This window comes from Acanthochromis polyacanthus, chromosome 7 (genome assembly GCF_021347895.1).
Source record: "Acanthochromis polyacanthus isolate Apoly-LR-REF ecotype Palm Island chromosome 7, KAUST_Apoly_ChrSc, whole genome shotgun sequence".
NCBI classification, from domain to species: domain Eukaryota; kingdom Metazoa; phylum Chordata; class Actinopteri; family Pomacentridae; genus Acanthochromis; species Acanthochromis polyacanthus.
The window spans coordinates 14,640,154-14,656,079 of record NC_067119.1 but is presented as its reverse complement, the minus strand read 5'-3'; the positions used below and the strand labels follow the sequence as shown (position 1 = coordinate 14,656,079).

The following is a 15,926-nucleotide window of genomic DNA, read 5'->3' as shown; positions in this document are numbered from 1 at the left end:
AAAGAAAAATGAGTAGTTCCTTGCATATTTTTGCATTTTTGGCCACTTAAGTTGTTTCTGATAGAACCTAGAGTTGTAGCCATAACTATAAAATACCACATATCCTAAAATATAGATGCTTCGCACATCTTCAACCTGTCAGCACAGAAAATCGATAAGAGTCACCACAGGTTCGAGGTGGACGCTGGAGATTAGCACCACTAATTCAGTATCTGATCAAATGTCAAACATGATCACAATCTGCTCTTCTGTTCCTGAGTGATTAAGTTAAATGATGGACAGAAAAGTGTTTTCTTTTCATCACTTTATCCTGTTAGATGTGTGTGATTGATTAACGGACGCATTTTTGTTCGTCCAAGTGAGGATTTGTTCAAAATATAAAGAAATGTTCCTTAGGCATTCCTGACGTGTCTTGTTACTGACAGATGAGCAGACAACCTGAAAACATTTTACCTGCATCCGTATTTCGGGACTATACAAACGGTTAAAAGTGCTGCATAACAAGGATCTGATTTATGACGTCTAGTAGAACTTCCTGTGTAACAAATACATTAAGTGTAACATTTAATGTTATATGCTTTGTCATTTTATTACTTCCTATTGAACTTACTCCTAAATTATTTGTCTACTTTTGCATGAGTTCTTCATGAGTGTCTCCATGCCATTCATTCAGGTCACCAATGATGCCTAAAGCGTGTTTTGTGCATTTCAGGAAATTACTAAACAGACAGACCGAACACATCACCTAATTTGATCAGCTTTCTTGAATTCCGTGGTTGTAAATTAGCAATCCCTAGACAGAAAGGAGCAAAAGGGAAATGTTTTAAATCTGTATAATGAAGGTGGAGAGTGAAAAGTTACCCGTTAAGTCACAATAGCCACACTTATGGGAAACACGGCAGGTTGAAATATACTGGAATTATCCTTTCATTCCGTTTTTCTGAAGTCAAATTCTACCTAATCAAGCTTCCCATTATACCAGCTGTCTGAGGCTAATGACCTCCTAATCCAATATTCTAAGTAGAAAGCTAAATGTTGAATTCAGACTGCAATAGCCATATTAGCGGGAGATACACCAGGCTGAACCAGAATTATGCTTTAACAGCTTCACTTAAAGAGATCTTACAGATAATGCTGGAACGTGTGTGTCTGGACAGCAGATAAAAGATGTCGGTCAATATGCGATCTGATAAAATGGCGATGCGAATGAATGTTAGGCTGTCTGTTAAACTGCTGTGTCCCAGCTGCTGCAACAAGCAACGGAATATTCATCTGAACAAGCCTAAAAATACCAAAATGAACCACTAACTTCCCTTCTTGCCGACATAAACATTAGTAATCCGAACAGAACTCTGGGTTCCCGTTCAGTTGCTTGCATTTCAATGAAAACCACCACAGGAGTTCAGAGACACGATCCAGTGTGTCCAGAACTAATTCACACTCTCAGTGGTTGGAATATAAATGAGCTGATTAAATGAGATGCAGTTCTGCTCGTTTGTTTTAGGTTTTGCCCTTTGGCTGTAGACTTGCACCATTTTCAATAATTTATGCATCGTCATCAATATAACATCCTGCGTGCTTCTTTCCATTGTGTTCTAATGGGCAGGTTTGTTCATTTAGCCATTTAAAGATTAGCTGTAAACTGCTCTAATGCAGCTTCGAGTTTCTCTCCCTGCTAATGATTACCACCCTAATGTCTACAACCAACAGGACACTTGTACAGCAACTTGCAGTGAAGGAGAACTTGCTGTTTTTCCAAAGAAATCAGCATTGTTTGGGGCGGATCAACACTTTTAAAGCAGATTCCCATAATCTTGATGTTTAACTACTCAGGCGAAATGACTCACACCCTCTTTAGACATAAATTCTTTGTTTCTGGGACGGAAATGATTGTGTAAAGTCCAACAACTGTCCTCTCTGGGTTTGACAAGTGCCAGCTGAGGACGGTCAATAATTGTACGAAGACAGATGTTGACATTAGATGGATGTTTAATGCTCATGTCAATGTGCAGTCACCATAAATCTTTATCTTTTAAGAGGTAGGTGTGGTTATGTTCTTCTACTTCCTTTTAATTCTCTATCAACAGTCTGAACAAATCAATGGTGGAGTTTGATCAAATAAAAACTGTATTTCATCTCCACAAGCAGACCCACTCTTTCTGTCCTCATGTTGGCAATTCAGTGCCAGTTCAAACAGTTTACATCTGATTCTCGGCGCTGCGGCTTTGTTATGTTGAGCGAGATTGCATACGGATGTTATCTATAAATCCACCAGGCTCCAGAATAAACACAACCCAACTCTCTCTAAACTTTACATTAAAAAAACAAGCTGCAGGCAGAGAGTTCTCAAGGACAACAATCCGTCCACCTGGGCTTATTCTCAGAGACGCTGGGAACTGTTTGTCTGATTTAAAGTGACTGTAAACTGCTCAGTTTTAAAGTATCAGTTTAACCTCTTCAGCTGTCGACTGTTTTTTGAAGTGTTACCTGAAAAAACATCGCTAAATTCAGATAGTAACAACTCCACATTTTGTGAGGCCAAAATGAACAACCTTTGGGCTCTGTGGATGAGAAACACTTTGGAGAATTTAGAAATACAAGAACTCTCATCATCCTTATTACCAGATAAGAGTGAGATTTTAAAAAACCTCCAGAAATTTTTCATATGTTACCCTCTTTTTTACTAAAGGTTAACTGCAGCTGCACTGATGGTCAAGGTTCATAAAAATGAAAGGATAAAAAATAAATTTAAAAAGTCCTCCTGTTAGGCATTTGCATTGACTTTCACACAGATCTGCAATGATAAGACCAGTGTTTATGCATGTTTAACCTAGTCACTGACATCTCATGCAAATTCCTGCTGACTGTTTTTTTTTCCCCTTTCAGTGTAGCATTACAGTATAAAAAAGACGCTTAAAACTTGGCATTAAAACTTCATTTTTAACTTCAGAAACAAGTCAGTTCAACTTGCCATTTGACATCATGGGAAATATGTTTATTCCATTCACACCCACGGTTAGATTAATGTCAGTAATACTAATAACTAAGAGGACTCTCTGTACCAGTGTAGCTGAAGCCAGCAGCTTAGTGCAGCACAAAGACTGGACCTTCCCAAAGTCTCCATTGGAGGCCTGGCAGCAGCACCTGGCCAAAATTTGGATTTTTTCAAACACATTTAACAACAAGATGCAACATGTTTAACAATTATGAGGTTTAGGTGTACTGGTGGGTGGATCTGGTTAGTTTTCAACAGGCTGACTGTCTTCCAATTCTTAGTTTTTAAGCTGAGTCAATGTAAGTAGCTGCCGGTTTCTAGTGGCATATCTGAGAGCTCAACAGTCTCCTGCATGAAAGTAAATTTCACAAAAAACTGGACTTTAAGGCAACATGGATGCCAACTCTCAAAAAAGGTCACAAAAATTGAAATATTTGTATGCACAATTACATGTAAACTGTGCAAAACACCGTCTGCTGTCGCTCTGGGACAGCTAATAAATAGACTTTATTTTTACTGGCTTCTGTTGATGTAAATATGCCAATTATTTCATTGACAAAAATGTAAATGGTGTTAGTTTTATCAGTTATGAAACATATGGGTGTGTGAGCAGAGCATCCGGACATGCATCCTGCAGAATTAAACCTGGAATGAAGACAGATTTCTTCAACTTGTCCCACAAGCTGTAGAACGTGTCTGTACCTGTTCACGGAGATCAAGTTACTTCGCAGGAAACACTTGTTTTATCTAAACAAAAAGGTGCATGGCAAACCATAATCTCAGCTACAATCATACCATTAAACCAAAACTCAGATGCATTGTTGTAAGAGAAATCATCCAGAGTTACGCCTCAATACTGCAGCAAATACAGCCAACACACACCTGTAGTTGTATTTCTAGTTTTTCTCCTTTGCTATAATTGTCTCTTGTTCTAACAGCAAAATTCCCCACAGCTATCACAAGAAAAAATATGGAGTGTTTTTGTACAATTGGAAGTACTTTGAGGACATAGCAATCTACAGAGGCAACAAATCCTTTTCAGGACACAATCGAGTAATTGTTTGGCATATGAATTAAAGCAATGGCAGACACAGCGTGTTTGGGAAGTAATCTTTTCTTTGCTTTCTTTAAACCACAAAGTTTACCCAAAAAACAAACGTACAAACTAAAAGCCCCACTCGGCTTGCAATTGTCTGTCTACAATAGGTACACTGGAGTTGTAGTTACAGGAAAATTGATTCTTTCAGCAGTGCTGCTGCTCATTTCAGTGTGCAAGCACACTGCAGGTTATCTGACTTCAACAAACAAATCCAGGAAAAGCACATTCATGAGAAGTCCAATCTTTCAAATCTCCTTACAGCCCATTCTGCAGGGCCTGAAATTAGACATACATGTGCAGAATTTCTTTTTAGGGTACATACGCACAGGGTTTTGCATAACAGCTGTGTTTTCCCAAGGGGTGGCATATTAAGGCTGAGTGTATTATTTATGTACAGGCTACATATGAATGGCATCCTTAAAAAAATACTTTCCTCAAGGCTGGACAATGCCTCTAATCACAGAAGGTTTCCCCCGCTTTTCTGAGTTGATATGAAAGCCAGAAAGTGGCAACAAAGAAAACAAGAAGTGTGTTTTCAAAGTGAACAGGGTCAGTCTAGTGTGGTGACGTCAGACAGCGGAGCTCAAGGTCTCGCTTCCTCGGAGTTCAACATGTCCTGTCACAGTGGAGGGGCGGAAGCAGCCTGACGTAGTGGCCCGACTGGAGCTTTTTACAGATTTGTTCTTGTTTGGTCTTATTCGGGTTATTGGGATGTTAAAAATCCTGCTGTTCAGATAACCACCTTCTATTTCACAAATGATGCAACTGACAGTTACAGTAGCTCAGCACAAAGACAAGATCCAGCCACAAGTCTGCCCCTGCCCACTGCTGACTAACACCACCCACCTCAGTGTGGCGATGCTGGTGGCAGATCTGGTTTGTTTTTTAATGCAAGCCCAGAATAAGGAACACAATTGGTTTAGTCACTTGGGCATTTATAAAATTAAGAGGTTTTCTTTCCTTTTTTGCAGTTTTTCGACCCAAAATAGCAACGGAAAACTTTAAATGAGTGTAAGACACCTGTCAGTGTCATAAAATGGCTGCTCTCAGTGATCTGAATGCAGAAATGCACAGAAAGCAGTGATCCTGTGTGTATGTTGAAGCTTATATTTCTACACATTAATCCAACTGAGCAGCGTTGAATTCCAAGAGACTTTCAACAGAGTACTCTGACCTGCAAGACTGAAATCACATGACCAGTTGAGCTCTCTGAGTTTGCATGATCGCTGCTTGTTTGTTAGATTGCTCTATTTAGGAAGAATGTCACAGCATCATCAGTTCAGTAGTCTGTACCAAAACCAAAATACTGAATCAATCAAATGAATGCATTTCAAAATAAACTGTACTACATATACTTGTTCTGTTCATGAATATTTAAGGATATGAACAATTTGACAGCACTGATGTTGGTAATATTAAGTTAACAACTGAAACTCACTCATGCTGATTGCCCTGATCTACCCATCCAGATGTCTGTCTTGGAGGTGCTTTGATGCTTTTCATTTGAAATGCTGGATGACACAGTTTGCTTCGGCTACCTGTTTTGGTCATTTCTAACTCGCCCCTGATCTTTGGACACAAGCACTAAATTGGCTCTTTGGGCGGTTATTTTCCCCCAAGGTGCAGTGGACAGAATCTTCACCTACACAATCTGCAGCACCTTTGCTACCTACAATACCACTGAAGTCTGCTAACTGTTTCTGGTAATGCAAGCTATTATTACAGTGGTACAGCATTTAACAGACAACACTTTGTGTTTGTTGGACAAATTTGTTGTGCGAGTTTCTTTTTGAAAACAGGGGCAGTTCTTACTCTCTCTACTTTTTCTCTAGACATCAGAAACAGAGCTGATAGAGATTTAGATGAAGGCAAATGACCCAAACATTACAAATTTGATGAAAAATTTGTAATAAAACTGAAATTAAAAGGTGACTTATTTTAATTAGAACTGTTCAAAATGAAAAGTACTTCATATGAACTTAGAGGATTATTTATGTTTACTAAGCCTAAAGCAAGAACTGATGTAAAGTTAAGAAGTTTTTCTTTCCAAGGTGTACATGTGTGGAATGCTCTAGAGGATGAACTGAAGTCTTGCACTTCATTATTTATATTTAAGAGAAAGCTTAAAGCCAAGTTAATGGAATCTTATTTAAGAAATTTATTGTAAGGTAAAATGTAAGCTTCTGTAAAATGCTTCTCTGGATTTTTGTTTCATTTTTCCTTTCAGCGTGAAAACTTAAGTTGTGATAAGGGTAGGTGATATAAGCTGTGCTTCAGCCTATGCCTTTTCAGTCGTTGCCAATAGTAATTGTTTATTGTTAATTTGTTGTTTTGGATGCTGACTGAAATAAACTAAACTAAAACTAAAAAAAAAACTAAACTAAAATTAAACTCTTACATGTTTTTTTTAATTGTTCTGATCACATCTCATAGAGGTGAAACAAATATGTGACACTGATTAAGAAACAGCATTTTTTCTTAGTTATAGTGACTATCATTGACTTTTTTGTATTATGTGTTTCTTCACGCTTGAGATTCTTCTATAATACAAATACTTAAAACTAGCGGACTGACTGTCGTCTCTGTCAGCAATAGATCTACTTGGTCTTACAATTAAAGCCATTTAAAGTGATGCTAAATCAAAGATGGTGTAAGATTTCTTTCTCGGTCACCACCTGAGGCTCTGCAGAGCTGCGTGGTGCTGCCACCAGTGGCTGGAGACTGAACTGCAAATGATGTTGGACTGTTTCCACATAGCAATGCAACTTTGAAGTTTCAAATCTAGTCCAGCTTGAATAAGTCATGAAGGACAAAGCAAAGTCCACAAAATCTGCCAAAGATTCAGAATAAGTGCTTCTTGATGTTTTTCACAGTCTTTTAGTCTAAACATTTGTTTAATGTTGTGTTACGGCGTACCATCAAATTATATAACAATAACTGAAATGAGTTATAAGTTATGAGTTGTATAAATAATTTAGAAAGACCTTCAAACCTTGTTTTGTGAGAAGTCAGCTTATTTTTTTCCTTCTCTGGTTGGAGAAATATCTGATTCTTGGAGTTCTTATAAAGCGGCTGTGTTGGTGCCACACAGAGTGGATAATCACATGTTTTGCTTTGCAGTTTAAGTCGCCATCATGTCAGGGATACTGGTGTCATAACTGTCTCTCAGCAGGACATTTTGTTTCTACGCTCTTTGGTGGAAATTATAGGCATAAATTATGTTTCACTTTAATTACTAATGTTTACTTTGGGTAAAATTAATTGCCAAAGGACAGAATTTTAATATCCTAACCAAATGTTCTCTTAAGTTTACCGAAGAAAGAGTCTGTCAAAAAAAGAATGCAATAAATTAACATGTAATGCTTGTAATTTTTCCCTAGAACATAACTGTTTGGCACTCTATCAGCAGGATACCTGACAGTTATATGAATATATTTGTCTGAAATGGAGTGAAATGATTAACATCAGACCTGGGAGTAATTGATTAGATTGCGGTTAACTGACATTTTTGGATTTTTGTCTATAATTATGAAACAAGTCTTCATTTAAAATCAATCCCACAATGAGGGGATTCTCTGGAAATCCATTTAGCTTGACCTTTTACTGAATTATTTTTTGGTGGTGAGGCCAGTTTTAGAATAAATCATGTTTTAATGCCACATTTCTATTGTATTATTATGTCCTAGATTGTGTGTTTTTGTTTGTTTGTTTTTGTTGTAGCTAATTTTGCACATCTTCTGCCTCATGAGGCACTTGATAGACTATTTTTAAAATAGTTCCAACAAAGATCTGCTGTGTAATGAATTCATTATTTCTAGCACAACTGTTAAAAAACAGCAATTACTTTGAGTACAAGCCACAGACAATTTTCCGAAATATAAGAACAATATTACTTTTTTTTCATTTGCACTATGGTTGCTTCGTTGTACAAGATTTGCATGGAATTCCTGTTGACCTCTGTGTTGCAACATACTGCATGTCCAAGGCCTTTCCTGAGCAGCTGATGAGGGCTGAAGTGAAAATAAGGGGAGGGACTGAACCCCGCAGGAAGCTGGAGGGCAGAGCTTCGTTTCAATAAAGTCCCTGGTGTCCGTTGCCTGCTTTTATCTCTATGTTCTGGTGAGTGAAATCTGTTGTCATGCACAGCGAGAGGAGGATTTGATAAGAAAGCAGCAGTGAGCCGTTGGTAACCAGAGCAGCAGCAGCAGGAGGCAAGAGGATGCACCGGAGGAGGCAGAAAGTTTTAAAGAAGTTAGTTTTTGGATGAAGTTCAAGTTGCATTTTCAGAATTTGACAATGCTGTTCCAACTTCTTTCAAGTGCAAGCAAGTTTACAACTCTGGACTGGAAATACTGGCGTTAAGAAGAGTTGCTGAAGTGAAGTACGTTTGGACACAACCATGAATAATCAGTCGATGACAGGGAGGACCATGGTCCCGACTATTCCGTCCATTATGTTCATTTTCGGGGTGGTTGGCAATGTCATTGCCATCGTGGTTCTCTGTAAATCCCGCAAAGAACAGAAGGAGACTACGTTTTATACGCTGGTGTGTGGACTGGCTGTCACGGACCTCTTGGGCACACTGCTGGCCAGTCCGGTCACCATCGCCATTTATGTGAAAGGTTCGTGGCCCGGAGAGGACCCGCTGTGCCAATACTTTGGTTTCACCATGCTCTTCTTCTCTCTGGCCGGGCTCAGCATCATCTGTGCCATGTCAGTGGAGAGGTACATCGCTATAAACCATGCCTACTTCTACAATGACTTTGTGGACCAAAAACTGGCAGGGTTGACTCTCGTAGCGATCTACGTCTCCAACGCGCTTTTCTGCGCTCTGCCGATTATGGGCTTTGGACAGGTGAAGAAACAATACCCGCAAACTTGGTGTTTTCTGGAGTGGAGGAGCAACAAGACCAGCGATGCCGCCTACTCCTACATGTATGCGGGGTTCAGCTCTCTGCTCATTCTCGTCACTGTTATTTGTAACGTGCTGGTGTGTGGGGCTTTGATTCGGATGCACCGGCGCTTCGTGCGCAGGATGTCACTGGGAACCGATCTGGGGCGCAACGTGGACCCGCGGAGGAGAGGACGCAGCTTTGGTCGTCTGGCTGGTGCAGAGATTCAGATGGTCATTTTGCTCATAGGCACATCGGTAGTGATCCTCATCTGCTCCATCCCACTTGTCGTAAGTTATTATTTCTGCCCTGAATCTAACCATTACGCACGCTTTACGCACGGTTCCATGCGTAACTGTATACTCAGGCAATGTGATCCAAATCCCAGTGGATGATTTAAAAGCAAAGTTGAAACATGATTTTTTTTGTACTGAATAACTTGTCCTTGCACTATATAAGCCATGACGTTCATACTTCCCCCTACCCATTAGTCATGTTTTTACACTGCTATTAATAGAGTTGTTTTTTGTGCAGTTTGATCCAAATCCAAGCGTGTGATATTTTTAATTTTGATCTCTCAAACACATGCAAACCTTAAACTGCACTACATCTATCCATTCTCTTCTCTTCTGCAGGCTCAGGTGTTTCTGAACCAGCTTTACAAAACTCCAGTGGAGCTGCGGTTGGATAAAAACCCTGATCTACGAGCAATACGCTTTGCCTCCTTTAACCCCATTCTTGATCCCTGGATCTACATCCTGCTCCGCAAGGCTGTTCTCCTCAAACTCATCGAGAAGATCAAGTGCCTGTTTTGTAAAATGGGAGTAAGAAGGCAACAGAGACAGGGAGCCTTCCCCTGTATAGACGCTCATCAGCTCTCCTTGGTCATCTCTAACCGGGACTCTCAGTCTTTGGTGTCTCATGACCTGCGAGATGTCACCAGCACCTCCCAGACTTTCCTCTATCTGCCTGAAGGAATTGGATTTCACACTGGAAACTGTCATAAGGCAGACAGACTCTCTCATTCGCAACCATCTTCGGTCAGAAACTCGCAAGTTTCTTATTCATCTGAGAAGGGCAGCATTGAGGCTGAGACCAGAGAAATGACAAATGTAACCACAGCTTTTTCAGCTTTGCCTTGTCCAAAAGATCCCGCACTTCAGGTGACGTTGAACACTGAGACAGTGGAGGAGAAATGCATCTGACTTAAGTCAGAGGATAGGATTTGAGAATGAAGTTCTCATGTTGCTCTGAGGTAGATGGTCTACTGAATTACTTCTCTGTCAGAGAACTCTGAGACCCCTGAAAGAATAGGGGTAGGCACATAAAAAAATAATAAATGACTCTTGAAGAAGTGCTGTGAACTTTGCCATCCTGTTCTTGTCTCAGCACCCAGCTACCTCAGCGATGACTATTTCTGACCGTGCAAGCAGATGTTGTCTTGCCCAAGACAGAGATCCCTGATGGAAAAAGCTTATCCTTCCTAATTTCACCTACTTTGCTCAATAAATATGGAAACCTTCACTGTAAAGTAGATGTGGCCAGTAATTTAGAATAATTTAGTTACAAATCTGTGGTTGATATAGTAAAGAAAACAGTTGTGAAAGTGATTCTAATGAGTAATCACTCACATGTGAGCTTCCATTGTAAGGATCAGTACCTTTAGACAAACTCTATTGTGCACTGCTTTAGGACTTGGTTCCATGACTAATGTGCACAGTTTTCTAATGTGGTGAATACTGATGTTTTTGTTCCTCAGCCCTGGAATATGCACAAATATGTCATCTCAAATTATAAAACTAAATGGTTTTCCATCTTTCAGTGAAGGTACAAAGATCCCTGTGCCATAGTTATTAGCATCAAACTACTTAAATCTGACTGGAAATTATGAACATTGTTCCCCCAGCTACAGAAAAAGTGGTGTAAATCAGCAGACAGATGTTGATTAATGTGGAGTATTAAGCTGTCAGGTCAAGGAAATTGGTGTTTCTGAATGATCGATGTTTTGTAAAATAGTTTTTGTAATAAAATTATTCTTCTCTACGAGAAGCTTCTAATCAGCAAATCCCTACAGTGTCGGGGCTACCAGTGTAAAATACAAATTTGTGCACAGTTACGAATTGTGTGAGTGATGTAGTTGACCAGTATTCATGCTCATTGATTGCTTCCAGGATTAGAGTCCAGAAAATCAGAACTGAAAAGCTTATTTACAAAATTGTATGTGTCATTTAGGTCTGCAGCTAACAGTTCTTTCCATGGGTAATTATTCTTATTGAATTTTAAATGTGTAACATTGTGAAAAATCCCCACATCTCTGTTTCTAGGAGCCAAATGTGATGTTTTTCAAATTGCTCATTTTGTGCAAAAGACAAAGATATTAATTTACAATGATATAAAACAGAGAAACACATACTTAGTAGGCTGGTACCAAATTTATTATTATTATTAAATATTCTGGTTATTGCTTACTAACTGATACAACACCTGCCACTTTGAGTTCCAGTATTAATTAGGCAAAAATCCAAGATTTCTTAATTCGGCATCTTGGAAAAGTGCAATTATTTTGTCAAGCAAAGCCACATTATCCATCATATTTCCTCAGAACACGTTTGTGATTCTGTTCTGTAATGCATCTGTTCCAATGGCAGAGTTCCTCTTTTTAATGTTGCAAAACGTCAGCTGACACCTTCTGCTGCTGGTTTACCAATACGAAATACAACAGACTGAACTTTTGAACTGCTATTTGTGTGAACTTCTTCTCTCAAACAAGCTTTTTGTCTTCAAAGCACGCAGTCTGTCTCCTTCAGCCTGTTATTAAATCGTCTCAGATTGTTGCTCTATGTCCCAGATTCTGTTCTTGCTTTTCTTGTTTATCTTGTTACTGTTAATTTTAGACAAGCTGCTTGTGCGTGTAAAAACAGGGACTTAATGCCCCTCTAGATTTGTGCAGTGTGATATTTGGTGGAAGTTATCATGTCAGAAGAAAATAGGTCATTTTAATTTATTTTTAATCTGTAAATTATGCACTTTATTTTGAATTGTGTTCATGTTTTAAGGTAAAATGATATTTGTGGACATATAGTTGTTTATTTTCTGTTGTATCACTTTTGAATGAATAGCAAAACTGAACAATAATTAAGAACTTCTGTGTGATCAGGAATACAAGTTTGCCTTTGACATGTTGTTTTACGTTGGTGGCACTTCATAATACGAGCATCGAGTTTCTCACACTCATTTTTTTTCTGGCTTGGATTTGGTGAGATCATCTCATGACCCCCATTAGTTCAGACGAATGACCCTGAGAAGAGCATGCTACCACTTTCCCAATATTTACAGACAAATTAACAAAAGCATAACACACTGTGATTCGGTTACGTAAAAAATCTATTGGATTTTGGTAATGAAGCAGATAGATAATACCAGACACAGAGAAAGAGAAGAAAACAGAGAGAGTCTTAGTTCTGATGGGAAAAAAAATACAAAAATCAGGATCTCAGGAAGCAGACCTGGCCGACCGAGCTTCTCTCCTGAAACAATAAACACAATCTAAGGCTCCAATTCAATGCAATTAAACTTGAACAAGCAATGAAGTGTCTTGGGCAAAGAGGGATCGTCAGAGTATCCTCCAGACTCTGGGAATAACACGCATTAATTGAATTTAACTGTGAAAATGGGATCTTACAGTAGCAGGATGCTGTGATACACCGAGCAATTCATGGAGGTTCTCTGCAATTCGATCGCCAGAGTCTGCAGCAGCTAATTAAATGTTTAAATGGGGAAGCAGTGAGGCTGATGTTTACCATCTGTGTGAGCAGGTGTACATCCACAACGTGTACAAGTGCACAGGATCACCTCACTGACCTCGGATAAGTTGAAGCCAAGTCTACTCCAAGTTTTAGCACCACACGAGGATTATTTTATGTGGTTTGGAGGCAGTAATACTTGGATCACCTTGGCCTATGTGTTGTTACAGAGCTGCTTTACATCAGTGGGGTCCTTCAGTGACGCTCTGCACTGCGTCACCTCTGTACTTATTGATAAACAGCAGAAAACACCTGCTGCTCCATCGCATCTGCTGTCGCTGTGGGCTGAAAAGGACACAAAACAATTCCCGTCAGGAAATCTGCCAGAACCAAAGCAGCGCCGGAGCAGGAGCTTATAAATGTCTTAGAGCCTGTGTTTCATCCCTCGAGCGGTAGAGAAAATAGGAGTGAAATGTAATCCAGACAGAACATATGTCTCAGTGGTGTGTTCGGTGTGGCATCTCTCTCTTTAGTATGAAGAACATCTTGTTTCCATGTGACATCAGTGAGCTAACGTCCCATCAGAACAGTGAGGCCTTGTCTGGTGATGAATTTGAGTGCTTAGGGAGGCACTTTGCACAAATTACCAAAACATATTTTCTCATAGTTTTGGTTTCATTTTTCCAGGTGCGCTGTTCCCAGTTGTTACCTCAGACAGTTTTAATTTGAACAATTTTTTCAGCAGAAAGCAGCGCCAAAGAAATCCGCTCACAGTGAGGTCTGCTGATTATCCACAGCAACAAGAACACTAATTCTGGAGGACACATGAATTTTTTCAATATCTTTTGTTTTTAATGCTGCAAGCACTCCAAAGAAAATCCCATTTACTCTTATTGTTTCAAAGTAACACACCGCTTGCCCACCACTAGCACAGAAAGATCAATTTTCTTATCCTGGGGAACAGTCCAAACACTGAAAACAGGTGTGTGTTTCTAAAGTCTGCTGTTATGGATGGACTATTTTGGCTCATGTAAAATGTTTTACATAAATTGTATGTTACAAATTGGAGCTGTGAAATCTGAAAATGTGTTTTTACCAAAAAGTGTCTATTGTTTGAATTGGCATGAATATAATGTATGTGATGTTTTCAGGAAAGAGGTTACTGTGATTCCATGGTGCTTTTCAACAAGAAACAACCAACCATCAAGTTTAATTTTTGTCATGTACACCACTCTCAACAGAAAAGAGAGAAAATTATGGTGTTGATCAAAGTTATCTTACAATTTGCAAATGAAGTCACATTTATAAATTATTTTTTGTCACCATTTTAATTGAATTTTAGCAGCTGTGGTGCTGCTTTGTGTAAACTGACACCTCTCACTGGCTTCTTCTCAATTGCACCAGCTGCTAAAGCTCATTGGTGCCTTTGTGTTTAGCCACATCTGTCACACCAAAATGACAGAAAACACACAGTTTCTCTAAGACAATGGTGACATAACTGAAGCTGGTTTCCTGAACTTAAAGCTCTATGACTGTTACATCATCTGATAGAGTCGTGCCACTATGTTAAGTAACACTAAGGGTGTTACAGAAAGAAAAACATGACACTCCCAGTTACCAAGTACTGAGTTGCGAAGTGCATGATCCTCATTTTCAGGGCTTGACCTAGCCTAGCCGCGCTAGACAACCCACGGCAACGAATTTAATTCTCTGCCAGGGTGGGTCTAGTTACCCTCCATAAGGCTCGAGGCTGGATGCTCCTAAAACTGGCCGGACCAATCACCATGAAGTGTAGAGTCAGAAGGCGGGCGTAACGAAGTGACGACAGAGGCGTGACGATTCTGACAGAAACAACCGGCGCACAATCAAATAAAGTTAAAGAAATATCATATAGAATATTACATCGATTTTACTCAGTGAAACACTTCTTAGTGAAATTTAAAAAAGACATAGATACCATGTGCGCTTTTTGCAGAGGCTCACCTGAAACTCTGGCTCACCTTTTTTGGTCGTGTCCAGCTACCAAGCGGTTCTGGAATGATGTTAATATCTTGATTACATCAAAAGTCAGTGCCTCATTCTCCCTTTACTTTAAATATATTCTTTTTGGTTTCCAAACTGATAAAGTGTCCCAGAGGGGCCCCTTTATCATTAATCTCCTCATTCTCCTTGCAAAATTTCATATTCACAAGATGAAATATGCCAACTCTACCCCTAGTTTTGTAGTATTTAAAAAGGAACTTGAACATTATTTGGCCATCATTAAATTACGTAATCATAAGAAGGCTGTGAAAACATTAACCATCTGTAACAGTCTGAAGCTGCTATGAAAAAAGTGGGGAACCCCACGCTTGACCCTGTACTGGCCACTCCCATCCGCTAGCGGCCGGGGCTGGCCAGTTGGGGGTCGAGGTGTTTGGCTCGCTTTACACTGGGTATATGTGTATTGGTGTATACCATGTATATATATGAATGAAGACTGGAATATTGGTTGTCTTTATGCATAGGTCGTTGTGTTACATCATGTGCTGTCTGTAATTGTTGTAGAGTTAGTGTGTATTGTCTTTTTCTTTTTTTTTTTTCTCTTTTTTTTTTCTCTCTTCTCTCTTTTTTTTCTTTTACTTAACCCCTCGCAATTTTAATCTAGCAATGCTGTATATCTGCTGTCAACTATCAGGCAGAAATTGTCTAGAAACTTTTTAGAAAGTCTTGATGAACCTGCTGCTAAATCATGTTTGAAGCTGTTAAGCATTGTAAATGTTCTCTGTAAAAAATAAAAAATAAAAAAAATAAATAAATAAAATAAAATAAAAAAACAACCGGCGCACAATAAACAGTTATCTTTCAACTCGGCTTTGGCCACAGCCCTTAAAGATTTGAAGCTAAAATTCAACTTGAAAGATAAACAAAGGACGGCACTGAAGTGTTTCATTGAGAAGAAAGATGTATTTGGACTTATGCCGACAGGATATGGCAAATCCTTAATATACCAGTTGGCTCCGCTGGTTGGGAAGCTAATGGGACTTAGCCACAATCCGCCGGTGCTCTCGGAACTACGTCAGCCTGTTCGTTGCGTTGATTGGTTGTATACCTACCCAATTGCTGCAGAGGGATTTGATAGACAACCTTTTAGCCCGCCTCCCTCCCTGTCGAGCTTCCCTAGACCCTTGTGCCGTCAGAAACATGGGTGTAGCATG

General features: G+C 39.4%; 1 protein-coding gene across 1 annotated transcript; it reads left to right on the top strand.

Moving 5' to 3' along the window:
• Positions 1-8,112: 8,112 nt before the first annotated feature.
• On the top strand, positions 8,113-11,820 carry ptger4a (prostaglandin E receptor 4 (subtype EP4) a). Its single transcript, XM_022209133.2, has 2 exons — positions 8,113-9,276; positions 9,622-11,820. Exons 1-2 carry the CDS (start codon positions 8,494-8,496, stop codon positions 10,189-10,191), a joined length of 1,353 nt encoding a protein of 450 aa, XP_022064825.1. The 5' UTR covers positions 8,113-8,493; the 3' UTR covers positions 10,192-11,820.
• The last annotated feature ends 4,106 nt before the right edge of the window (positions 11,821-15,926 follow it).